At 43.8% G+C, this 27,861-nt stretch overlaps 1 protein-coding gene, 1 non-coding gene and 1 pseudogene across 5 annotated transcripts in view; all 3 read right to left on the reverse strand.

Moving 5' to 3' along the window:
- LOC120612929 (death-associated protein kinase 1) overlaps window positions 1–27,861 on the reverse strand; it is a 145,192-nt gene that overhangs the window by 46,123 nt on the left and 71,208 nt on the right. For all 4 annotated transcript variants that reach the window (XM_039875613.1, XM_039875614.1, XM_039875611.1 and 1 more), the window contains exon 3: window positions 13,740–13,961. In XM_039875613.1, coding sequence (XP_039731547.1) covers window positions 13,740–13,961 — 222 coding nt within the window. The remainder of the gene's footprint in view (window positions 1–13,739; window positions 13,962–27,861) is intronic.
- Window positions 11,912–12,030, reverse strand: LOC120612978 (5S ribosomal RNA). Its single transcript, XR_005655588.1, has one exon. It is a non-coding gene; the product is annotated as a 5S ribosomal RNA (ribosomal RNA).
- Window positions 23,423–23,541, reverse strand: LOC120612988 (uncharacterized; annotated as a pseudogene).

A 27,861-nucleotide genomic window follows, 5' to 3' on the forward strand; every position in this document is an offset into this window, starting at 1 on the left:
CTTTTTCTTTCAGGGAACAGAATCTACTTGTCCTCTACCCATTGACTAGACCAAAAGGATTGCAACTCCTGAAAACATGCTGTATGTTTAGAGATATGGTTTGTTAGAGCCTGCTCTCTCTGCAGAAGAAAACCTTAATTGGCTGTTTTTTGGGGGTGATCAAGGCCTGCCGCTCAGGCAGGGGGGTGACATGTCGCGTCTACAGAATGTCTTATGTAGGTGGTCATCACACCTACAGTGAGCTAATGTGAGCCACAGCCCTCCCACCCCCAACTGAGCACCTGCTCGTTTTCTGATTCTCTATTTGCATTTTTGTTTCCATATTGGATAGAGAGAAAGGGGACATGGGAAAGAAAAATGGATAGAGGAAGTAACATAAAAATATTTCAAACTGATAAAATCGGTTTAAAGCTTCCAGAAACCTCCCAGAAACAAAAACAATGGAGGCCATCAGTTCCGGAAGGGAAATAGGAGAAAAGTACGACAGCAAGAACGAAAACCTCTGTAGGGCAGTGGCTCAATGTACTTCCCAAATAACTGCATGAGACCAAACGATGCCCTTGGAGAGAGGTGAGAGCGTGCGAGAAAGGGCCATGTTGCAACCCAGCACGGACCTCTGGAGAACCTCGGGTTTCTGCGTGAGAGTGATGAGAAGCCCCGGATCTGGCGCCCTTCAGGCCTCGGTTCTAATGGGGGTGGTGAGGAAGAGGAAGGGGAGAGTAGAGTCAAACGTGTCCACCCCAGAAGAAATTATACTAATTCAGGTGAAAAAAAGCAGACGCCAACGTGCCAGGAAGGGAACTCAGGGTCAGAGTGGGTCCTTAGCTACCAGTGCTAGGAATGCAGGGTGGATTTAAAATCTGCAGCAAGAGGCGGGCCCCCCATCAGTCAGCATCCTGAGGGCTGCAAACAGTCTCAGACTCCACATCTTAAGAGAGATGCGGAGTCTGGAGAATATTCAGCAAATGTCACACTGACTGTGAGGGTGCTACACACAGGACCAATGGTAAAGATTTTGCAAATCTTGGTGTTAATAGACCAAATAAATAAGTATTCTTAGCTAAAAAAAAAAGTTTCAGGAGGCCCAGAAATGCAGGACCGATGGGCACAGGTAGCCCCCCAGGATTGGAAGAATCCTGGGCTGGGCTGATTCAGGCAGGAAGCCCACTAGAAAGGCCACATTTGGCCTTCCAGACATAGCGCCCCAGAGTTCAATGGCTGAGCCAGTCAACTGAGTTACCACAAATGGGGTACAGGTGTGCAGAGGTACAGGCGCTCCGACCTTCAGGTATCTGGATGGGGCCAAGAGGTGTCTGGTTGGACCTTGAAGGTGGTCAGCTCCAGCCACGAACAGCCTCATTCTTGTTCTGCATTGCTCTGAACAAATGATCATGTGCGATGTGCACTGGTATGATGTGACAAAAAAGATGAGAAGCACCTCTAGAGGCAACAGGCTGGGGGAGTGTCCGTGGATAGAGAAGGGGTTGAGAGATAAACTGCAGTTCCACTTTACAATCAATCCATGCAGATTTCTTGAACAAAAGAAGGTCCTATGTAAACAGAAATAAGAAACCTAACAGCAAAACTGACCACAGCATATGCTGAACCACTTTTTACTTTAATGGCTTCAGCCCAAGCTTTAGAGATCCACGGAAATAATTAGGCCAATCAAAAGTGGGGCAAACGGAAAAGCCAGGGCAGCCAGACATCACTTCAGCCTGGGTCATTATAACTGGTGCTAGAACAAAGGAAGTAAACCAGGCTGGAACAGCCAAAGATGCAGGTTTATTTCAAAATAAATCTGTCTCGTCTAGTTGAAAACAAGAGAAGGTTATTATCTAGGAAAGCACAGGGACCTACCCCTTCTGCCCCTGACCGAGTTTATTCTCTCTGACAGTCCAGCCCAAAAAGCTCAGATGAAGGCTGTTGGTTGTTGTTAAGGACCTGGAAATCCCAGATGAAAGACCCCTGGGCCATCAGGTAGGGGCACCAGCCAACCTGAAGGATGGTTTTGTCCATTCTTTAGCAACCCCTGCGATGTGGAAAGCTGTGATTTAAGAGGCATAGAGCAGAGTGGTCCTTCCCGTGAGTTCGGTATGGATTGAGAAGGAAGAGGGTTAGAGGAGGAAGAGATAGAAAAGGTGAGAGAGTTGACATTCACTCAGCAGGTGGTGAGGCTCTCAGATCACTTTAGTTTCCTGTTTTGGCCACTGGCAGAAGACACAGAATAGGGCAGAGAAGGGACATGGAAGTGAGTATCTCCTACAGACCACCTCGGTGAAGGGAAAGGGAGAGGGAAGAAACCCTAAAACCTTGCCGTGATGGAAGAGAAGGCTAAGAGCAAAGAGCCACCCCCACCAGAGGCCTCTAAGAAAGATGGAGAAGAGTCTGCATCTTTTTTTCAACAACACAGTCAGCTTGGGGCCATGCCAGGGTTTGAGCAGGGTTGGCTCTATGCAGAAAGCTATAATGGATGAAAGTGACTTGATTGTCTGAAGAGCTCATCTTCTTTCTTTCCTTTCTCCTTTTGCATAAATATTTACTGAGTACCTGCCATGTGATGAGATAATTATACTAGACGCCAATGACAATCAGCAGCTTTAATTTTAGCCTCCTACCCCTGATTGTCATTGGCGTTTAGCATCATAATGTCAGGCATGTATTATTGTAGGTTCTCAACTCCTGTCCCTCGGAATCCCATCAGCTCTCTTCCTATCTTACTCTTTCCCTCATTCTATGCACCCAACTTAAACTTATGGTCCAATGTCTCAACCCTTTCAGGCCCAAAGTAGAAATTAGCTAAGGTGGCAACCTGCTCTGTTGTCAGGATAGAGGGCTACTTTCAGCAGGTCATGAAGCAGAACTTTTGGTTTCGTTTCCTATTTACATCCCCACCGTCCTGACTCCAGAAAGGCCCATCACTGCTCGTCAAGATCTCCCACAGTCCCCTTGGCTGAATTCAACTTGAACCACTCTTTTGGGGCACTGACTGTGTGTGTGCTGGTAGTACTCATGCCCTCTTCTGGATGTTTGAGATAGAAAGAGAAATGAGTAAAATGATGGCATATCCCCTGGAAAGCTCATAGTCCATTACGGGAGAAAGATACACATTTAAAATGTAGTATGATAAGTGCTATACGAACCACACTTCTAAAAGGTGATGAAAACACACATAAGACAGCAGTTAAGTCTGTGTGAGCTGGGCTTGGACAGATGAGTAGGAATTCTCTAGGTAGACACGGCCTGTCAGACAGGGTGTGGGTGCCTAAGAACATAGCACAATCTGGTAAAGGAGAGAGATTCTCTGTGGGTTGAACATCAGGGGCAGAGATGAAAGAGGTGAAGGGGAAGTGGTTGGATGTAAGGAAGGGGCTGGACATAAATTCCAAGATCCTACACAATTCTACGGATCGTGGGCCTCATTCCGTGGGCAAGAGGGAGTCATCAGAGATGTTTTCTAAAGCTTTACTAAGATATAACTCACATACCATATAATTGACTCTTTTTAAAGTTCAGAATTCAACAGCTTTTAGTATATTCACAGAGTTGTGCAACTATCACCACAATCTAAATTGGGAACATTTTCATTAGCCCCCAAGGAAGCCTCATGCCCACTGATAGTCACTCCCTATTCCCCACCACCACTATCCTGCCTGCCCTACGTGACTACTAATCTTTCTGCCTACAGATTCTGGACGTTTTATATAAATCGAATTGTATGATATGTGGTCTTTTGAGACTGGCTTCTTTCACTTAGCATGTTTTCAGAAACACAGGCACTCTTACATTATTTCCGTTAATCCTTGGGTACAATTGTAGGAGGGTGATATTGTCCCCAGCCTCCAGGTTTGGAAAACTATTCTACCCAGATATAAGGGTGAGAGATTTTAATTCTCAGACAGTAGCTTCTTGGGGAGGAAATATTTTTGTTTGAATCCTAAAATTCTGCTAAGCCCACATAGGACTTAGCCTACAAGTCCCGTTGTCCATCTTTTTTTAAGCTGTGAACTTTTCCAGGGGACAGAAGAGACGAGATAAATAAAAAAGACCACCTTGGAGTAGGGAGGACATTCCCAGCCTGACCTGCTCACTCCCCTCCTCATCTAAGGTGGCCAGTCATCTTGACCTTTAACCTCTTAGGTGGTGCTTTTCATGCAGTGGTTCTTGAGCCACATTTGTCCTCAGTTTCCAACTCAGCAGTTCCTGAAAGCCAGCCTGGGCTTTGAGGACCTTTCCGTTTCTCTCTCCGGCACTATTCCTCTGGCAGCCATGTTGTTCTTCACTCCTTAGCCTTTCCATGACACTGGGAGGGGGCAAAAACGTCCTAGTGTCCCTGTGGGAATGAAGTCTGGGAGGCAGAATGGCTTTGTGAGGGCTCTAGTTACAGCTGCACGTGCATATTTGCCTCCTCAGTATGTTTCTTTGGGGGCGAATAGGCACCTTCCTGCAGTTGTACCAAAGGATTAAACAAGACAATGTAAGAGAGAGGCCCCACTGTGCCGACCTGAAGAATGAAATGAAGTGCAGCTCCCCTTTCTTGTCCAAGGAAAGCCTCTCTTGTCCTTTATCTGCATCCTCTCTCTCAAGGCAGTTTGTGAAGATCCACACCAAACTAAAGGGCCTTAAAAGAAGTGAACATTTTACCCTATGCTTCTGAAACAATCAATTCTACTTGATTTTCTATCAATATATCAGGGGAAAAAGGTACGGATACTCTGTCATCTAAGGAATACCAGATCCTTTAGCCCATCCATGCATCACTTATATCTAATTTCATCAATAGAGCAGCATTCGCATCGCATGGTAGCCATGCCTAGTAACTGTGTTCGCTTCTAGACTAGAAATGAAACTCATATTTCAGAATGGGACAAACAAATACTTACTACTGTCCCACTAGAGCTTGAGGCTCCTCATCTGTATTACAGTAACTTTGGCCATACTGAAAACAACTTATACACATACAAAAAAAGTGGTTAAATCTAAGAAGGTGAGGTAATATTCAGTTATTTGGAAATACAAATGAGAAAAAAAGCAATATGAGGTTGTTTTTGGAAGTATTCCATCCATTTGCTTTTTAAACAATATTTTGCAATGACATGAGGCAGAAGGGAGGCTCCGAGGGGCTCAAAGATGGTTGGAAGACATGTTCCTGACCTTTCCTAAACACTGGCCTAGTAAAAAAATCCCACCCATGACCTTGGTCTGATCTCTCTTCTGTAACACCAGCTGGAAGTGAAATCTTCCCAGCTTCCTGTCTCCAAAGCTGACCCCAACGACCATTCCAGAATTCTGGGTGCAGCAGTGCCTAGATGTGGGTGCCATATGACCAGCATGGAGGAAAGCCAGGTAGGAGGTTTGGGTTGAGCCTGGGTCACCAAACTCGCAGCCCTTGGCCTGGGAGAGAGCTGAGCTCTGGGCGTGGAAAGGTAGCCGAGTGAGGCAGGGAGCCTGTGACCCGGACAGCTTCTGCCACGCAGAGAAGAAACTGGGGCCAGCAAAGAGAGAACAGGGGAAACCAGAATGTCTGATGGGTCAACTGAAGCCACAGTTCCACAGAGTTCTCTTCTGTGACATCTGCTCTAAGCGCTGGTTAGGAGAGTGGTTGACCTAGACAGGAAGAATAAGATTTGTGACATGACTGTGAGTTTCCAAGAGGAAGTGTGAACAGTTCTCAGGGATTTCAACTACCCCTGAGAATCATAAGGTCGAGTCTGTGGTTCCTGGGGAGGGGTCTAAGAATAGCCAGGACTAGAGCTATGAAAGTCCCTAAGGCTGGCTGGTGGGGAGTAATGTTACCCCAATTTACCATACTTTAATGATTATAGGTCTTTCTTGGAGATAAGCAAGATTCCAAATACCTTCTATCTGTAATTCAGGTATACAGCACAGAGAACATCAAGCCAGATATTAAAATTACAAAATATATGATAAAAACTACAGATCTATGAGCTCAGATAGCACATGTAGTTTGTTTTTATGATTTCCATTGTCTCAATTTTTCTAAAATCATCCGGAAATCAAATAATCCACTTTAAGGGAGTAAAAATACTCATTTAATAAACATTATGCAAACACTTTTTAACTGAACTAGTAAGAAGTTAAGAGTGTTGGGGAAGACGCATGTACAGGGTTTTATTTCTCAAGAGAACGCCTGGATGGAAAATCACCTATTTTACGTGATTTAATTCTGTTGTGAAAGGTTGAGATCGTTGCCAAAGGCACTTCAGATCTCTGTTCTTGCCTAATCGTAGCCATCTGCGGAGCCCGATGCCAAAAGTGTAACCCAGAACAGTTCTCGAAATTACCTTTGTGAATAAAAACAAAAGTTCAAAAAGTCAAAAGAGCTGGCTTGAGCTCAGAGAAGAGAGAACAAATGTAGCAGAAAAAAAAAAAAACCCAACAAAATCGAACCATCAAACCAAAAACCATTTAAGAAATCTGAGTGTGCTTTTGAGCCTTGCAAGGACCAGGAGAAGAGCAGAGAAGGTGTGTGGGGTGAGGGTGGGGGAGGTTGCTGAAAGGCCTCTCACATCAGATGCACATTTACCAGCATAATTTAGGTCCCTATGACTGCATTCAGCTTAATTAGGACAATTCTGTCACTTTTAAGGTAGCTTGAAACCATCCCTTCAATCACTGCATTTGCTTCTGGAAAGGCTCTTGTAATTCTGGATTTGCTGACAGTGCGGCATGAATTCATCCACATACAGACACTGTGCTGACAGACAATGAAGAAATTCATATTCATATTCTTATGAGTTTGCATCTCAGTTTGGTTATGAAAAAGAGAGTGAGCCAACTTAATGATCCTGCATAAAGTGGTCTACTATTGCATAAATGTTTGAATACAGCTTGGTAGTTGTTTGCCAGGAACAAACTGAATCCCAGAAATTATTAACTTAGCCAAAGTCGAAAAGAGAGCTAAAGAGAGGCATTGTTGTTCCATAGGTATAGAATTTCGGTTTTGCAAGATGAAAAAGTTCTGAAGGTCCATTGCACAACGAGGTGTATATAACTAACACTACTGTATTGTACACTTAAAAATGGTCGATGGTCAATTTTATGTTGTGTTTTTTTTTTAACACGATACAAAAATAAAATTTACCTTTTTAAATTAAATAAAAAATAGAATGCATTATTCATTCTGTGCCCTGCACTTGGGCACAACCGTAGCATATTTCACTAAGTAAACGAGAGAGAAAGAGAGAAAGGGGGGTGGGGAGAGAGAGAACACATGCATGCTAGATAGAAAGTTTCCATTAAAGATCGATTTTAAATTTCAAGAACTAATAAAGGTAAAAATTTAGAATTGGAGAACCAGAACTGGCTTGATTTCTTTGGAACAATCCACTGTGCCAATATGTACATAGCAATTCTAGGATTTTTATGTTAAATCTTAACAGGGTAACTGCTTTCAGATAGGTGACTCATAGCTACTAAGGTGACTATTCTGAAGCGGGCCAGGATGGGGTGTTGTCCACTCCTGCCTTAAGTCAGACTCAGAATCACCTGCCCCTCTCTACTCTCTGCCCAGGCCTTTGGCAGGGAGTAAGATTCACACGTCACATCATTTCTCAGTTGCCCGCTGGATTAGGTGTTTTATTTTGGTTTTAACTAGCTTAGAGAATAGTAGATTAACCTGTGATCCCAGTTTAAGAATTATAGTTTTTAATTCAACTAGTGCTTCTGTATTAGTTTGCTAGAGCTGCTGTAACACAGTACCACATCAGGTAGCTAGAATCAACGGAAATTTATTGATTCATAGTGCTAGAGGCCAGAAGCCCAAAATCAAGGTGTTGGTGGTCTTGGTTCCTCCTGAGGGCTCTGAGGGAGACTCTGTTCCAAGCCTCTCTCCTAGTAGTTCAGAGATGCATCACTCCGAGCCTCCAGCTTTGCATGGTACTCTCCATGTGTCTCTGTCTTCACATGGCTTTCTTATAAGGAATCCTGTCAGGTGGGATTAGGGGCCCATCTTACTCCAGTATGACCTCATTTTAACTAATCACATGTGCAATGACCCAATTTCCAAATAAGGTCACATTTTGAGGTAAAAGGGGTTAGGGTTAGGATTTCAACCTAGCTTTTCAAGGGGACACAATTCAACCTATAACAGCTTCTCAAAAGGTGAACCCCAGACCAGAAGCATCACCTGGGCATTTATTTAAAATGCAAATCTTTAGGCTCCACCCTAGACCCACTGAATCAGAAACTCTAGAAGTGCAGGCAATTAATGTAGATTTTAACAAGCCTTCCAAGTAATTCTGACGCATGCTAAAGTTTGAGAACCACTTTTTAAACTATATTGTACATTTAAAAAATCATTTTGGAATGCTACGTGTGTATCTTGCCTTTCCAACAGAATCATGAGCCATTTGGGGCTGTTTCTGACTGTATTTATCCCACGTTGCTTCTCCCACTGTAGTGAGCAACTAATACTTATTGCTTACTAAAGCAGGCTAGAATCTGGAAGTCTGTACAGGTCATATGTGGCCTTCAGACAGATTTTATTTTGTGTGTTCATGAATACTATGAACTAACTGTCAACATTAAAAACTTAACTTACAGACTTTTCTTGAAAAAACTGCAGGATCTAGTAACACTGGATCCAAAATTCTACATGGCAATAGTCAACTGACTGGTGGCTGACTCTTTGAGGTGGAGCATAAGGGTTCCAGTTAGCCACAGTCCTCACCATTCTCTAATGACTCCCTGACCTGAGGCTTCAATCGTGCACACCAGCCTCTCTCATTTACATCACCTGTCTGGTCTCTAAATGCATCTGGGTCTGAACCATAGCTGGACAGATAGAAAAATGCATCACTATCCACAGCCTGAAATATTCAGCTGTTTCTGAGCACCAAGCTTAGGAACAGAATTCTGGAAGCCAGTGTCTCTGATTAGCACTGGCTTTGAGTTCTGAGAGTCTAGCTTCACTTTTCATCAGGTAACAGGGCAAGTTATGAAATGACTCAGGCACTGAAGATCAAAGCTTTGTAGTGCCTTGCCTGTGCGACAACGCGTGGGCGAGCTGTAACACAGTACAGAGAGATTTTGTATAGGCAGACTTCGTTAGGGCACAATGGGATGTGGAGGATATGAGATCGTGATTTTGAGACATCACATATGCCTCCTTCATGTATATGCTGTGCTGAGCTGTGACAGCAGATCAGCTGTGAAAAGATTATTTCCCAGTGAAACAAGTGGGGGAAAAGTCATTCTTTAAAGTTACTTTCACAACTTTTAAAGGGCAGATCCTGGACGAGGCTTTGACAATTATGCTTTTAACGCCTACACCAAATAGTTTTTGTACAAAGGACAGAAAAGATACCATTTCTGTACCTCACCAGGACACTGGGAGTAGTTCATGGAAAAGTGAGAGGAGTGGTGGTTTGGGGTCTCTTTATCTCAGCAGTAAGGAGGGGCCTGGAGTTTAGAGGAGAAAATTCACACACACCAGTGGAGACGGGAACTAGGTTTCAACGAGGGAACAGTCTTCATCAGTGTGTTCACGCTTGCCATGTGGTTCATCCCAAAGCGATAAATCAGAAAATACATCTACTCAAAGATTACTGTGCCAGAAGGTACAAAGGCCACTATTATGCCATAGGGCTATTTTCTGACAAAATCTTAAATTTCATTTTCTCCTGAACAATCACTGTACCTTAGCATTCCTAAAAAAGAAAAAAGGAGAGGGACTATGTTACTGATGACTAGATTTTAGAACTGTAGACAAAAAAGGGGTTTTTGGAATGTAACTTTACAGGGTGATCTGATCATAAATTCCTAACTCGGCAGGCCATGGGGGATAGTCACGCCTCAGGCCTATAACTTGTTTAGCAAAAGGTTTATCTTTGCCTTAAGCAAGCCACGTCCATTGCTTTTATGCACCTAGGTTAACACACCTTTGAAACAAGCCATAACCGCCCCCAAGCACATAATCTTGTTAACTATTCTGTAATCCAATCCCTAATTTACTGTCTGTCACTTTCATGCAATCTTCTTTACCTCCTTTCTAAGATTCAAATGCATAAAAGGAACTGCAAAACTGTTACGCTCTGGAGCACTGGAGATCTTGCTTCCTGGCAACTGTTATCAGTTTTGGCTCAAATAAACTTATAAAATTTTTCTTCAAGTTTGGACGTTTCTTACGTTGACAGAATGACAATAACTTTCTCAAAAGCAAAGATGACTGTTTTTCCCAGGCGGATCTAATATTTTGAATAGTCTGTTAAAAATCAAAACACCTCTTCATGGCAAAGTAAATATATATACAGAATGGGACAGGCTTGTGATGTGAAAACAAAGGTGCACTTTCCCTCCTCAGTACTTAGTACCCGCGTATCAGAGTTCTCTAGAGAAACAGAACCTATATGATGAACATAAACATATATCTAGAGAAAAAGAGATTTAAAATAAGGAATTGGCTCATGTGATCATGGAGGCTGACAATCTCAAGATCTGCAGAGTGAGTCAGCTGGACCCAGCTGCAGACCCAGAAGAACTGATGTTTCAGATCCAATCTGAAGGCAGGAAAAAGCCAATATCCCAGCTCGAAGGCAATCAGGTAGGAGGAATTCCCTTTAACTCAGGGTAAGGTCAAACTTTTTGTTCTATTTGGGCCTTCGACTGATTGGATGAGGCCCACCCACAAAGTGTTGCCTGCTTTATTTGAGATACTGATTCAAACGTTAACCTCATCGAGAAACTCCCTCATAGACACAACTCAGAATAATGTTGGATCAAATGTCCAAGCACTCTGTGGCCGTCAATTGACACATAAAGTAAAGTAACCATCACAACCTGCATATGTCTAATGGGTTAAAAATCAAGGGCGATCAGTTCACAGGGAAACCTGGGATCTGTGAAGAGCAAATACACAGGGAAGAGAAACTCCTGCCTGACTCCCTGAGGAAGCGCCATTCCCCAAGGCACCGCTCGCTCCTTCCATCTAAATGCCACTTGTGGCGAGCTCACTCGATCTTTATTCAAAGTTGCCATGCAATGAATTGTATAAAGTTGTGTGCCACTCTGTACCTGCCAGGGTGGCTACCACGAAAAACAAATACTGATAATACCGAGTGCTGGTCGAGAAACTGAAACTCCCATTCTTTGCTGGAGGGACTGAAACATGGTGCAGCCACTTTAGAAAACAATTCAAAGTGTTGTCTTAAAGTTAAACACATACTTACCACCCAACCCAGCAATCTCGCTCATAAGTATTTACCCCAAGGGCATGAAAATTTAGGTTCACACACAATGCGAATGTTTATAGCAGCTTTATTAATGATCACTAAGCACTAGAAACAACCCAAATGTCCTTCAATGGGTGAACAGAAAAACAAACATCATGCAGTGGAATACTACTCAGCAATAAAAAGGAGCAAAGAGCTCATGCACAAATCTTAAAAGCATTATGCTTACTGAAAGGAGCCAGTCTCCAAAGATTGTATACTGTATAAATCAATTTATATGACATTTTAGAAAAGACAAATGAATGGAGAATAGCTCAGAGGTCGCCCGGTGGGGAGGGTAGATGTGACTCTAAAAGAATTTGTACAAGAGAGTTAGGGGGTAATGGGACTGCTCTGAATCCTGATTTGGGAGGTGGTTACATGAATGTACACATGCGTTAACTTTCATAGACTTGTACAACTCTCCTCTAACATCAAGTGTACTGTATAATTTGAAATTTTTAAAAATCAAATGAGAAAAAAAAATAATCGTCTGTCACCCAGTTCACGCATACGATAAATACACCTAATACAAAATATCTCTGGGATGGGGTTGGTCAATAGAAGCCGAATTCGGAACATATACCCGCAGGTGGGAACGAGAAGGGCAGTAACTCACAGGCATCATGTGTAGTTTGGTATGTGAAGCGGTAAGGACATTTTTTTTTTTTTTTTTTTTATGCCTACAGCACCTGGTCTTCCTAGGTGGTCTCCTATCCAAGTACTAACCAGGCCTGACCCTGCTTAACTTCCGAGATCAGACGAGATCGGGCGTGTTCAGGGTGGCATGACTGTAGACGGTAAGTGACATTCTTGAGTTACTGGGCACAATCTGGTAATTCTGTGAAAGGGCAAGATAGTTGTGATTTGTAATGTTTCATTTCCATGAATTTGGTCTTCATGGTCTCTTACAACAGCCTTAAGGGAGAAAATTTAGGCTTAGAAATGGTAAAGGATTTGACCCATTTTGATCTCAGTTCTGTCTGGTTCCTGAGTGGCCACTAAAGCCACAGTGAGGTGAGCATTACATCGTGATTCTTCTCTTTTTTCTGCTGTACCCTGAGACTACTCCTTAATCCTCTGTGCTCTTAAAGTCCTGCTCTTCCTTTAAAGCAGTGATGGAAGGGGCGGGGGGTTGCCTCCAAGGGACATGTGGCAATATCTGGAGACATTTTTGGTTGTCATCAGCATTTGGTGGGTAGAAACTACAGATGATGCTAAACATCCTACAATGTACAGGACAGCCCCCTGCACAAAGCATTTTTAGCTCCAAATGTCGCTAGTGCAGAGATTGAGAACTTCCTGGTTTAAAGGAAGAAAGGAAACATGTATTAAACATATCCATGAGCCAGACACTGTGCTAGGTATTAAGTTCTTATCTCAGTTATCTCCTCAAGACCCTTATGAAGTAGGTATTATTAATCCCAATTTATAATTTAGAAGTTTATTGCTCAGACCCACAAAGCAATGTGCCCAAATCCCAGTGATGAGACAAGAAGCTTCTGTGATTGCAAAGCTCAGGGTGCCTGCAATGTGGTGCCCCTGGGGTGGGCTGGACCCTCCTTAAATCTCTCTTTAATTCTATCTCCTCTGGTTTCAAAAACCACCTCTAAGAGATCTACAAACAAGGGTAGCCGTTGGGCTGGAAGAAGGGAAAATCTGAATTCAAGAGGCTCCCAGGAAATGGGTGGGGCCTGGTATCACTAAGACCTACCCAGGATTGGTTTGTCCCTCGTTTCCTTTTGCAGCACCCATCCCTCCACCCTCAGGGCACTAATGTTTCTTCTCCCTCCAAACAGCCCAGAGACATTCCCAGCCAATCGCTCTAGGACAGCTTCCTCTCCCCTTCCACCAGCCTGTGTTGCTGGACCTATCAAAGGAGTGGGGGCACTCAGGCAGCTGCCGGGAACAGGGAGACAGTCACAGAATAACATGCTACACTCAGTTCCCCACAGTAACTTCCGACAGGCAGGGCGTGCCTCAGAAAATAAGCAAACTGGTTTAAAAACAAGTTTCATAATCACCTCTGAGTGATTGTGGTTCAATTTTACCTTTTCACATAATGAGTATATACAGTTCCAACAGTTGAAAATGGGGTGTGTGAGTAAGATAGAAGGAGGAGAGACGAGAGGAGAAGAGAGAGAATGGAGGAAGAGAAGTAGACAAACAGAGGGAAGGCGCAGGAACAGAATAAGAAAAAGACATATGCTTAGAATTAACATAACTCGGAAAACAGCTGACCTCGCAACAAATAAAGAAGAACCCTGAGATTAGGGAACTCTCTCTTGCAAAATAAGCAAGACCACATGAATGGAAGTTGCTCTTCAAAATTACTCTAGATAATTGCATCTAGGCCTCAGGGCGGGCAGCATACCATTGTTCTTGAACTTGGCAAAGCAGAGTCAATTCCTGACCAGGCTCCAGGGTTGACCACTGCACTAACCCACCCTCATCCCTGCTCCCTGCCTCCCCTCCCAGCCCAGCCACAGCCGCGCAGACGGTACTCACAGTTCTAAAATCAGGATGACATCCGTCTTGTTCTCATAAACCTCATGCAAGGTGATGACGTTGGGGTGCTGGATCTCCTTCAGGATGCTGACCTCCCGCTCGATATCCTCACGGCTCACACCCCGCCTGCTGGATTTTGTCCTCCTTTTTTTAATGAATTTGGCGGCATACTGTAGACCGGTGCTTTTCTCACGGCATTTCTTCACGACTGCAAACTGCCCGCTGAAGAGAGAAGATGGAAAGAGTCGCAGGACATTTATACATTCCTTTGGTTCACTAAAAAACAGGATTTGAGCAGGGATGTGACACAGGGGAGACAATGACATTGTGAGTCGGAAAATCCAAATTGTAGAAAATTAATAAATTAAGTAAGGATATTTCTTATTACATTTTAGTTCCATTAAGCCTGTTTTTTTTTATGAACAATATTGCAAGGAATAAAAATCATTTTCTTGAATTATGTTTTACTGAATGCGTAAAATGCCTCCACCTATGTGCTTGCCGCCTTCCCTCCCATTTCAAATTTGGGAACAACAAGAAGGAGCTTCTCGATAGGACCTCATTTCTGACAAGCTTTTTTTCCTGTGTGTTTAGGAAAACAAGGGATTGAGACCAGGGAATTGGTAGAAAAATATACAGGGACCTGACTCCAATGACATATTTCTAGCACTGATATTTATCAACTGAAACACCCAGAACAAAAACTGCCACATATTTTGTTCACACTTCAGGCACAGATAAGCCCTATGTACTAGACATTTGCTGGTTGCTTCTCCAGCATCGCCACTCTCCTCTTTATATATATATATATATTTATATTTATATATATATATACATATACACACACACATATATATAAATATAAATATATATTTATATATATTTATATGTATGTATATATATTTATATATATTTATATGTATGTATATATATAAATATATATTTATATATATTTATATGTATGTATATATAAATATATATTTATATATTTATATGTATGTATGTGTGTGTGTGTGTGTGTGTGTGTGTGTATATATATATATATATATATATATAAATAAAATCTAGGAATCTTTGTGGTTCTGGGAAGCTGACTCCAACCCCAACTATAGATACAGATATGACCTAGGCTAAGCCAATCAGTGTACTACATTCTCATGGCTCCGATGATAGGCACGTGAGCTAAGTAAGACCTTCCAGAGAAAGTGAAGACAAAGACTTTTTCTGAGACTCTGATCCCCCAAAGCTGCTGCCAGCCATCTTGGGACCATGAGGGGAGCCACTCTTGGTTTAAGGCCAATCATTGCAGAGGCATAGTCAGTAGAAGGAAAGAAATTAGGTCTGGAGTAACATAGTGGAGTGGCTGGATGTACCCTGGCCTGAAGCCATCTGCCTTTGGATTTTTCAGCAACATAAGTCAATAACTTCTTTTTACAGCTAAAGCCAGTTTGATTTGTATTTTCTATTTCTTGCAGAGGAAAGCATCCTATACACCCTATGCCACGGAATGTAACCACATCCTCCTATTCATATATAAAAGAATGTAATAAAAGAACTTGACACAAAATAAAAGATGAATATGTAAGCGGGGGAGATCTTTAGAGGTAAGTAGGGTCTGAATATAAGTGAAACACAATAGAAAGACACTTCCTGCATCTATCATCACTTCTTCCACCCATCACAGGATCTGTACATTTCTTGGCACCTGCTGGAGAAGTACTATGTAAAGAATTATCACAGTTATTTTTAGCTAGCTTCATTCTCCTCCCATAAAGACAAAAGGGGAAGAGAAAATTCGAATTAAAGGTAATATTTTGATGTTAAAGAATGGATATTTAAAATGTAACTCATTTACTTTAGCAATGGGTGGCCAGTGAAGAAAAAAACACATAGCGAAGGATTATTTTTATAGCAAACTTTTTGCATGACAGGTTATTAATACTCTTTTCCCCTATAGCAGGATAGCAGAGAAGAAGAAATCACATCGGAACGCTAGCACCAAATGCCCATAAAATCGCCACCTTAAAGAGTCGTGGGATCTGCTGGATGACTTTATTACAACCACTTTCTAATTTCTCTGGAGAGTGAAGAACTGGTCTTTCTGTCTATTGTGCGGAGGGGGTTGGAAAGCAGAATGGAGTTTATGGAGAAAGGAAGGAAAATAGCCTCATTCCCCACAAAGACGGTATCATATCCCTACTGAGGAATCTCAAGGGGCCCCGGGAGAGCAAGGCACCTCGAAACCACAAGCAACCATGATTCCAGGGCCTAGGCTGTCCACGATGCCTCTCACACAGTCATGGTCACGGTCACCATCATGACGGTTTGTCTCGGGCTGTAAAGACTCAAGGCAGAGTCTGTGGTTTGAATCACATTGCATTAAAACACAAAATGAAAAAAAAAATCCGCAGGTGATCTACAAAGAACTTAAATCAAGCCTAAATTCAAAGAACTGAGTATTTTCTCTATCAAATATTCTGCTGTTGATTGTTTTCCCCGTTTCATTATGGGAAGGTGAGGGCACCAAGGCCTGCCAACCCTAACGGCGAGGTTAAAGTCCCAGACATCCTGTGTGTCAAGGACAGGAGTGTGTGCACAGGTCTAAGCTGACTGTGTCACCCAGCTTTGCAGCAAAACATCTGGAAGCCCACTCCCTCACCAGACAATTAATCCCTCACTCACACTTTGGGGTTGCCATGAGGGGGGCACTGGCGAGAAAGGAGGGGCTAAGGTGCTAGCAGGCTGGAAAGACCCCCTCCGCCCACCCCATGGGATTCTAACGCTGCATGAGTACCTGCTATGTCCAGGCTAACCTTGGCTGCAGAGGGTCAAAGAGGGCGTAGAATGATTCTGAGGGGCGCTTTCCAGGTCCATCTCAATTCTGCCTTTTTAAAGACATCTTTTGCTATTTATTTCTCACTCTCCAACAACCTGCCCCACCTCCTGGCTCCAATCAGTGCTCTCTCTGGCACCCCTGAGTCCACAGAGCACTTCACACCCTTCTGAGGCACTGGCTCTTTTCTGCCTGTTTCTTAGCTATTTCCTCCCCTCCCAAGACTGAAATTCCTTGAGGATAGAGGGTAGTTAAGGGCTTCTTTCTATTTCCAGAGGCAATGGGTGTGGAGCTTCTCAGGAGCCCATGCACAATGTTGCATTCCGAATCTATAATCCTAAAAACCAGAGGTGTTAAACTGAAGATGCTTCACCATAATTCAGTAGAACTGTGTAGGGCTTGGGGCAAAGACTGCCTGTGTTTGAGTCTTGGTTCCATGACCTACTTGCTGTGTGACCATGGGCTTGCTTACTACTTAACCGCTTTATGCCTCAGTTTCCCATCTGTAAAGTAGGTATAATAATAGGGCCTGCCTGAGAGGGCAGCTGGAGTGGAAGGGGACGGATTAAATGAGCTACAATGCGTAAAGTGGCTAGGGCAGCATCTCGAAGTAGTACGTCTTCAATAACTGTTAGCTATGATTCATCTTCGACAACGGGAGTTACTGTCATTAGCTCATGGTTGCTTAAATCCCAAAGCGCTGCAGTATAAGCCCCAAAATATCACCTTTCATGACTGCCAAGGGGGGAAAGAACCCTAAAGGGAAAAATAAGGAAAACTACACAGCTGAAGTGTGTACAGCTACTGCTAAATCTGGCTGCTGGCTTCCACCTTGAAACCCATCATCCTGCTCCCTTCCTCTCTGGGCCCCACTCAGAGGGAACGCGCTGGGGCTGACTGCTGCTCACTGCCGCTGGGCCCTCCTCTGAAAACTCAGAGTCACAGCAGAGCCCAAGGGCAGGCAGGACACCCACTCAAGGCACAGAGGCCTTGCGGTACACTTGGTAACATGGGTCTGGAATTTTCCCAGTGCAATCTCCGCAGGCAGCCAACAAACTAAGAACAGACACTTCGGAGAAGAAACTTTTCTCTAAGAACAGTAATTTGCTTTGTGAGGCCTAATTCGACTTGGACTGTTGGCTAATTGCTGCTCCCATCCTTTCCTTCCTGGGCAGCTGGCCCAGCCCCGCCCCCATTCCTCAGAGCACTTTGGGGGAGCAGTGCCTCTTCTCTAATACCCGCCTCATCCACCAACTGAAAAAAACAATTTGGTGGGGGCGGGGCAGTGGGGTGGAGGTTGAGGGGGGAGTTGGCAAGAGCTTCTAAATCATAAGTTCCAGAATAAACAACCCGACAGCCTTCCGGGTGAGCTCCGAGCAGGGAGAAGTAAATGCACACAGAGAAGCAAGGCCACCACTGCAGAGCACTTGAAGGACTGCCTGTTGCCCCAGTCTCCATCTCCTGCTACAAACACTCGAGGATCCTCCATGACTGGCACCCATACAGAAGGCTGAAACCACGGTTCAGTGGGAGGGGGAATGTAGCTTCCTTACTGGAAAATAGAAACTCATGTAAACGGGGACATTTAAATTGATGAAACAAAGAACAGGTGATCCTCATTTTTTGCAGGATCCATATTTGCAGATTCACCTACTTGCTAAAATTTATTTGTTGACCTCATGACTAACACTTGCCCCGCTTTCACGGTCATTTGCAGACTGGAGTTGCCCAATGGGCATGTTCCCAGCTAAGGTCGATCAAGGCAACATTCTGCCTTCTTGTTTCAGCTCTCATACTATAAACAAGTGTCTTTTTTTATGCTCTGTTTAGTGCCATGTTTTTTTGCATTTTGTGTTATTTGTTGGTGATTTCACTATTCATAAAGGCCCCCAAGTATAGTGCTAAAGTATTGTCCAGCATTCCTAAGTACAGAGGCTGTGACGTGCCTTACAGAGGAAATACGCGTGTTAGATAAGCTTCATTTAGGCATGACTTTAATGCTGTGGGCTATGAGTTCAATGCTAATGAATCAACGACGTATATTAAATAAGGTGCCATTAAACAGAAATACACATAAAACATGCATGGATCTGTTGTTAAAATGTTGTGACCAGAGGCTGGCAGGAACCTAACCCTGTTTTTTCTCCAGGACCAATGGCTCAGTATTCGCTAATTCAATGTTTGCAGTAAATTTATAGAACAAAACTATCATGAATAATGGGAATCAATTGTCATTTTTTAAACAATGAACTAACATTCTCTGTTATCTAATAACTGGCAGAATAGTTTGTTGCACTAGGTAGAGAGAGCTAAATTCGTTTTGACACATAAACACTCAGTTAAGTGTAATAAACATTTAACTACAGACACAAGACAATGAGACATATCCTTGCTTGAAAGAGCTTCATACCAAAAAATAATTAACTCAAACATAATCACAAATTTATTAAAAAGAGAAAAACTTTAGTTAAAAGGAGAAAAGCTTCATAAAGGACAATCTGCCATCTAATTTCTTTGTCTGACTTACTAATATATCCAATGTGATCAAGTCGCTCAATAAGTGACTACAAGGATACTGATCAAATTGGATATATTAGTAAGTCAGACAAAGAAATCAGCATCCTTGTAGTCGCTCAATAACCAGGATTCTATGCAAGGCTCTTTATACATATCATCTTATTATCACAACTCAATGAGAATCACATCATTGTCATTTCTTCTATCCATGAGAAAACTAAGCCTCAGAGAGATGTTTTAAAAATTGCCCCAATTCATTCAGCAAGTAAGTTTGCATAATTGAGAAATGACTCCATACCCAAGTGTATTTGCTCTTAAGCTCTATTCACTGAGCCTGGTTCCTATGCTGGGCTTGTGTCCATTTTGCTTGAGATACAAGCCACCCCTTTGTGAAGTTGCAGACAGGACCGGAGGGGTCATTCTAGGAAAGAGCTTTCTGAGGGGAAGGCAAAAAGAAGAGTTTGTGGTCAAATAAGTTTAGGCGATATAGCCTTCTCCTCCTCACTGAAAACTCATAAAGTGTTTTAATTAATTAAAACCATCGCTTTGACATGCTCGGAGGCACTCTGCAATAAAAAGTAAGCCACGTTTGCGTATGTGCTTAGGAAGCACAATACTGATCATCAGAACCACAGAAGATTCTCAAGGTCAGTGCACAAGGGTGACAGGAAATTGGTGAAGCATTTGTGTTTTTGTTGGTCTTATACATTTCGTAAGATCTTAAAAGTAAACCTTTTGAACTCTGCTTAATCCATTCGGGTTTAATTTTTAAATTCATTTCTTTGTGGGAGCTTTGCTCTCACTTGGGGAAAGATGGGATGGACATACGATGTCGGAGATGTTGCATTCAGAATGCAGGAAGAGCAAGCTGGCTGGATGTGACAATTTTTTCTCCCATATGGGTTGGTTGGTCTAACCTAGGCTCTCATATTTTCATTACTGACTTTGATGCAGACACCACTTAGAACATACTAATACCCAGGAAGGTCCGTGCAGATTAAAAAAAAAGTGACTAAAATGGCATATAATTTTTCTTTGATTTTAAATATATCTACCCTGTACATATAACCATTAAAAATTATTTATGGTAACTATTTATTATTGTGAATTCCCTACATTAATACTTAAATCAAACAGCCGATAAGTTTCAACTCTGCCCTCCTTCCAAATCTTCGCAGTAAGGTTTCTAATTAACACAAAATAATTTTTACTTTTGCATTTGTATATTAATCCCCTGGCACAATTTTAGTGCTGGTTTATGGGCCAACTGTTTTTCTTGAAGAAAGGGGTAGTGGCTTGAATCCTGCTAGAATACTAGAATTACAGGTCTTAAGTAAGAGGTGAGGTGACCAAAATGATTATTCAAGGATGGTTAACATTTGATAACAGTTTATATTTATGGCTGGGGAAAAGACCCTGAGGAGCTTATAGACTAAGGGAGAGATAAGCACCTAACACCATAATGTGGGAAGGGTCATAAAAAAGGACATGTCCACTCTGGGCCACTCTGGGGGAGAGCGTGAGGTCAGGAGATCCAGGTTGTGTCCTGAAGGCTGAGAGCAAGTCAGGAAATGAAGAAGGTATGTGCAGAGTGACAGGATCTAAGAAGTGGCACAAGGGAGCCAAAGTGAGGAGGCATGAGAGAGCCTGCCTAGAATTTCTGAAAGAAAAGGGAGCAGTGGGGAAGATGTTCAGGGCCCTGCCCGGAAAGGAGCAATGCCGGCCTTAACTTTGCCAACAACATAGGAAAGTAGGGAATCTCTCAGCGTCCCTATCTGTGCACGGGTGATAACAAGAAGAAATAAGGTCATGCATGTGAGTGTAAGGTGGGTTCCTTAAGCACATCAAGCACATGTAGAAGAGGAAATTAATAAGCTGTCTCAGCTTCGTGCTCTTTAAAGAAGCACAGAGGGCAATGTTCCAGCGGCTGAAAAGCAGCACTAAATTTCTTGGCATTTTCTACTTGACAACTTTGAAATCTATGTGTTAAGTTTCTATTTTTTAATTTCTCCATTAGGACTAATAAAGCTATTTTCATATTGGATAGAGACCTATCGATAATGTTCCCTTTGGTCTCCAAAGGACCTTGTGGCTTTGCTTGGATGCTGAAGTTTCAGCCTGTGGGCAGGTGAAGCTGACTGCATTTTGCAGATATGGCCTCAGCCATATCTTCCATCTCACATACTTTTTCTCAGGGCGACCTCGCCTCTCCCATCACAAGGTGAACTCAGCCTGATCTCCTGGAATCTGAACCTTGTTTAACCATCAGAATGTGGCAGAAGAGATTCTGAGGTTTCTGCTTGGGTTTCTCAGAACATACATTCTTGGGAGCTCCCTATTGGAGCCCAACCATCATGCTGGCAGAAGGCCACTTGGAGGTGCTCCTGTCAACAGCTCCTGCTCAGCTGACAGCAGCCTTAAAAGGCTGTCCAGGTGAGTGGCCATCTTGTATGTCTGACCTATCAACTCTTCATATGGGTCCAGTCCCAGCCAACAGCTTAGTGCAACCATATGAGAGACCCTCAGCAGGAACACTCAGGCAGCCCACAGAAGTACAAGAAATCATACGTTGTTTTAAGCTACCAAGTTTGTGTTTTATGCAGCTGGAATAGCCACTAGAATATTTTAGAACAGATGGCCCCGGAAGCTGTGTAGAGGAAGGATTCGATACGGAGGGTGAGGGGCCAGGACGTGACCAATGTTGCGGACAGGCCTAAGGGAAGAGTGTAGAAAGGATTGACAGTGCCCAGACCGTGTTGAAACAGGTCCCCCCATCTCTCATAAACAAGCCCTCTCGTTACATCAGTGTGTGTGGGCTCACTTTTCAGGTTCTTCACTTCTCATTTGGCAGCAATCCCTCATCTTTCAAGGAAAGTGCTGCATCATTCAGGAGGCACCGCTGTGCCAGAACCAAAACCCAACAACAACAAACCCCAAAGACTCTCACTGAAATGCCTCCACAGGTTTCTGGCTGAGCTGTGGTCACCTCCAGTTCACCTTTCCAAGTCTGTGGAGAAGCAGATTCCCACCCTGGGAAACACACAGAAACCAAACGCTGTAACAGGGCCCAGTAAACATACCACTACCTAATCTTCATTCTGACTGGTCTGAACACCCAGGGTTTCCCACAGTGACACCACCGTGAGGGGATGCCTGTGAAGAGAAGCACTATGTCCTCATTTAATGAAAATCTCCCCTTCCATCCTAACCCACCAGCTGCAGGAATTCCAGGTGATGTCATAGGCTATGCTCACAGGGGGACCGGATGATTCAGCATCACGTTCAGTTCCTCTGGAACATACCCGTGGTGCAGCCCACACTCAGGACTGCTCTCTTTCTGCCCCTTGAGAAGCTACGCGTGACAGGAAGGCAAACCATTTTTTACAAAACAAGCAAAGCTGGTGATTTATTATCATTATCACTGTTATTATTTTAAACCCTCCAAAAATTAGCGTGAACTGCTACCAGGGCTTCGTCAAAATGGCAATAATCTGGAGAACAACTGATCTCCCACCAATGAGAAAGCAGCGCAGGTTGCCAGGGTGCCGATGGCGAGAGGCAGAGTTCAACAAGGGGATAAACAGCAGTGGGTCACCCAGGGAACCAGAACAACATGCGAATCAGGAGCGAGATGCAGAATGGGAAGTGCTGCCTAAGGGCTGGCTGGGAAGCATGTGAGTAACACACCTGGCAGAGGAAGCCCGGCACAGAGGCAAACCCATTGGGGAGAGCATCCTCCCAGAGGCCAGGACCACACAGAGAAGTGTGGTCCTGCCCAGGAGAACAGGGTGAAACCCAGAACCCAAGGTAGGGGAGGGCAAGGGTCTGGCTCCCCATACAAGTGTGGTGCTGCCAGCAGGACAAAGAAACTAAATACACAGAGTATCAGGTAGCTTGAGCAGCCTTGTTATAATTAAAGAATTAGTAAACCGGAGCAAGTGAGGACTCAGAAATAAGGAAGATTAGAAAGATAGTAGTGAGTGCGTTTGTTCACTCCACTTGTCCCTGTGAGACCTCTTAGAGGAGGAATATCTCAGTTCCATCTGTAGGAGCACTTTCCAAATAAAGAGATGCTACTTAGAGAAAGGGTTTCATGGCCAACCAAGTTCAGAGTCAAAACAGGTCTCCGCATGCAGGACTCAGCAGACCTTGCTCTCTCCAAGGGGTGTTTCTGAGGGTTTGGGGTTTTTTACCATAAATCCTTTTTTTCTGGTCATGACACATTTTTTTGTTTGTTTTGTTCTGTTTTTTTTTTTTTACATGGTAACCCTTGGTTGACCTCACAGATTGCAAGGACCTTGTCAGCTTACAATCCCTTATTTTTTATTTTTTACGCCTATAGCACTTGGTCTGCCTAGGTGGTCTCCCATCCAAGTACTAATGAGGCCCGACCCTGCTTGGCTTCCGAAATCAGATGGGATTGGGTTTGTTCAGGGTGGCATGGCTGTAGACATGAAGCATTTTGAAATCTAGTTTTCTTAAAGTTTGGTTTGGTCCTCTCTTCCATTAAATGGCTGGCTCCTTAAGAGCTGGGACTGGGCTCTCTATGAACTGTTGTTTCCTTTTAATTCTCAACACTGAGTTGAATTTTGAGGTTAATTTCTAAGGCATGATGCCAGTCACAGTGCCCACCTTTGGTCCTGGATGGAGCTGAGGGCAGAACTAACAGTGGAAGATGCCCACAGGGTTCGGGCCCTTTTGGGACACTGTGGACCATGAGAAGGGTGGGAACTAACTGAGTCAGGCCTGGGAGAGGAGGCCGTCTGCTGCCTCTGCCTCCTGGCTGCTGGTCAAGCGCTGCATAGAAGAGACAGGCAATTGTATGATGGTCTTAGTCTAGTCGGAAGCCCAGTACCATTTGAGATTAGCAGAGAATTGCGAGTTTTTCTTGTCTTTCAGATGGTCAGTTGAGTTTGGGTATTTTCGGTAGCAACTGAGAGGAGGCAGAGTAGAAGCTCTGAGGCAGAGCGCAGTGATGTGTGCTGGTTGATTTACAGGTGAGCTCTTGAGCCCTCGAGGCCACCTTGGCCATGAGCCCCCTCACCCACCCCGAGAAAAGTGCAGTGGTGATGGGAAGGAGCCCGGAGCCTGTGGATCCCTTACAGTGTGTCCCAACTAGCCTCCCCGGCACTGGAGTCACATGAGTCTGGGGATCACACTGCCATCTTGTTCCGGATGCCCTTTGGTTCTTGTCACTTGTCGCCACGCCTGATTGTGCCTCATTCAGATCTGGTCTGTGGCAGGAATTTACAAGACATTGCCATGTAACAGAGCTGCCAGTGCTACGTGAAGGAGGTGTGCAGAGCGAGCGGGGATCCTGCTCTAGGGTCAGGTGAAACTTCGCCCACTCTGCTTGGCACCACCCTGGTAGCTAACTCAGGGCTGGGCTCAGCACACAGGCTTGGTGCTCAATGGCTGTTTGATAAACAAAAAGGAATGGAAGAAGAAAACAAGTCTTGGAAAAGTGTCATTTGATACAGTCTAAACTGTATCAAGTTGGACCTCCAATATAACAAATAAAAAGCATGACAATGCTTCAAATATTTTCTCCGAATATAGAAGCCCCACATCAGAATCACGGTTACCCTGAGAGTCCTGTATTTTGGAAAGTAAAATGACTTTATAAGGAAAGGGTGTCACACAACAGCTCTCCCATTTATTCAATGGTGACCACAATCCTGGGATCAGGGCTTCCTGCCCTAAGGCCCTATTCGAGCTACAGGGGGCCCTCTTAAATCGCAGAGCGGTTAGTCCCGTGCTTATCATTCCAACTTCAGCATGTTATCCCTTGGGCCAATCCCATTATTTGATCATCCTGACTTTGTCATGTAATCCCCTTTCAGCTATTGGGCTAAAGTTAACTGGGTCATAAAGTACGATCTGTTCTCAACTCGGCAAGCTGCTCTCAGGGGAAAAAAGTTGAAAAAGGGAGCAGGAGGTTCATATAACTTCATGGTGAAAGGGAAGACAGACAAGATGCTGAGCTTAAGTTCCTTATTCCATGGCCCCCCAAAAGAAAGATTCATTCAAGATGCTAAGATTCAGGATGGAGAAAACTAGCTAGAGGTAACGAGAAAGGAAAAGTTGGGTAGAGCCCGATGGGCATAAGTCATAATTGTGTAAATACTACATTAAGTTGCACAGATTAAAGGTAGTTTATATGAACCATTGGGTAATCCTCCCCGATATGTCCTCTGCCCAGCTCTGGAGCATGGCAGGCAGTGCACAAAGATATGTGAATATTTTCATGTCTTCCCTCCAAGCTTAGATAGAAATACTATTTGTCCGTGTGCTTTCTCAGGCAGATCTAGGACTCTCTGTCGTGCTTTATCATTGGAAGAATTAGCTCCACCTTACAGCTCCATCTTATCTAAAGAAGTCAGGTCTGTTTTCGTGAAGAGTTTGGACTTGAGTGACTTGGAAGAAATTAAAATATGCGTGGTGTTATGTGGCTTTTAGTGCAGCCATATGACTGATGTGTATCAGAGATGCTGTACAAGGGCCTGTCTGGCTCTGGAGACTGACTCCAACAGGGGAGGGAGTAGCAGCTTCTTCTGGGTTTTCCTTCTCTGCAGTTGCAAGAGTCACAGGCCCAGGTCTCAACGAGGCAGCTAGTGGTTGCCTGGCTGTCAGCCCAGCCAGGAGGAATCCTTTTCACAGCGCTCTTGGCCAAGACCTTTCCCATGATGTCTACAGATCTGTCTGTCACCTTGGCTCTGAATCAGGTGGGGACTCACCTCGCAGAGAAAGTCTGAGGAGAGGAGAAAACAGGCAGAGGACTGAGGGGTCACTTCAGGTTAGGCAAGCGAAGCTGTCAGGGAAATTCACTGCTGGAGTTACCTGAAGAGAGAGCCAGGCAGATAAAACTGAAAGATGATAAGTTAGAGAGAAACCAGAGCTCCCGGGAAGTCCGAGTATTCCCTCAATGGAAGCAGAGCTCCCTGGACGCCTGCCATGTGGGCTGATCTCACCCCTGTGATCGGACTCAGCAAACATGAAGCTTATGTCAGAGGCAGGGAAAGGCTGTAAATACCACAGCCAAGAGACTGAGAACATGGATGATGTCACTTCTCCCAGGAAGTGAGACTTCTGAGGAGCAGGTGTCACTAATTGGTTTTAGGTCAAATACTCAGGAAAATGAAAAATTTCCATGTATGAGGTATAAAAGTGCTACTTCTTGAAGCTGGGATTGTAAACCCAACGACCTTTCCGTGGGACGTCGCTTCCCAAGAAAATGTGGAATGTGAATTCAAGGAGACTAGAAGTGATCATTCATAGAAGGCTTCCGAAGCTTTGTCTGATAGAAACATTACTTTCTGGCAAGCGAGGGAGGAAGGCATTCAGGGTGAAGGGGTGAGGGCCTCTGAGGTGTCGGGGAGAAGCCGTTCTGCTTGCAGGCTCCCACTTCCTCATCTACAGTGTTGGAGGCCTGAGGGCCTCTGCACCCCTTCCCATGCTGATGGCACCTTTGACTGCAGAGCTGAGTGAGATTGCCACAATGCCTTCCCAAAGGTCCACAATGCCTCTTTGATCAAGAGCCTGTGTTTATCTGCAGCCTACCTGGTTTAGAGAGCCATCACCACTTCCAGGCAGGTAAGCAGGCCCAGAGGAAACAGTGGCGATAGCCCTGGAGCAAGGGACAATCCTACAAGAAGAAACCTACATTTGATTAGGCCTTCACTCTAGGGTGTTGACTTCTGGGGGTTCTAGATCAGCTCGAGAAGAGAAGGCAGCTGGACTCTGAGGTAGCTGGGTAGCTTCATGATGAAAGTGAACTCTGAGAGGGAGGTACTGACTAAGAAGCTGTAGAAGTCCAATGTACACAATTTAGAGATTACTTTCCACTTAATGGGCAAGTGAATGGCATGAAAATAAATAAATTTTTCTTGCTACTTCATGACTTGTTAGGCATTTATGAGAGATATGGCACCAGTTACTACACTTAGAATCACAAAGAAATAATACTAGAAGAATTGGCTTATCAAGTTTGAGTTTTAATTCCCTTCATAGTGATCTAGCAATACATTAGTTTTTAAAAAATCATTTCGATTACATATGTACATAGAATTCTTTCCGAAAATTAACACCACTAATTGAGTGCCAAGAGCCCAATATTGTGTGCATTCAATAACATTTTAGAATTCATACATGTTAACTCGGTCACCCATGGTTACTCTAAATTTATATGCTGACTACATATTTAAATTGTTTCCACGGAACTTTCTGGACATGGAAAGCCAGTTGCTCCAGTATTTAAAACTATCACACAAGATATCTTATCATTTGCTTTAAAAACATCCTGGCCTTGGGCCGTCCATGTGCATTTACTTTTCTCAAACATTCACTGGGCTCTAATTTTGTGGTAGGCCTCAACTGGTCCCCTGGAAGCTGCCCACCTGCCTTATAAGCGTGTCAAGGGGACAATCAGTATATGTGATCACCTACATTCACTTGAAAAGCAAAAGTGTATGACAGTCATATAGTCTATTGATGCTTCAGGGGAATTCTCCTTGTCTCCTTGGGGCCAAGTGCTTTGCGTGAGCAGTTGCCTTAGGCCATAACTTTAGGTAGCTGGGCAAATTCCCTAATTGGAACACAACCTTAATAGTTTTTTAAATAAGAATTTCTCATAGTCATTAAGCTGTTTGTGATTGGCCCAATGCAATTTGCAAATTCCATGAGGTCAGATTTCTAAAGAATGAAAAGTTGGAAGACATGGTTTGTGATCTTGTATAAATACAACAAAATAGCACAACTTATTCAAGAACCCTA

Source organism: Pteropus medius, unplaced genomic scaffold (assembly GCF_902729225.1).
Source record: "Pteropus medius unplaced genomic scaffold, Ma_sr-lr_union100, whole genome shotgun sequence".
Lineage (NCBI taxonomy): Eukaryota > Metazoa > Chordata > Mammalia > Chiroptera > Pteropodidae > Pteropus > Pteropus medius.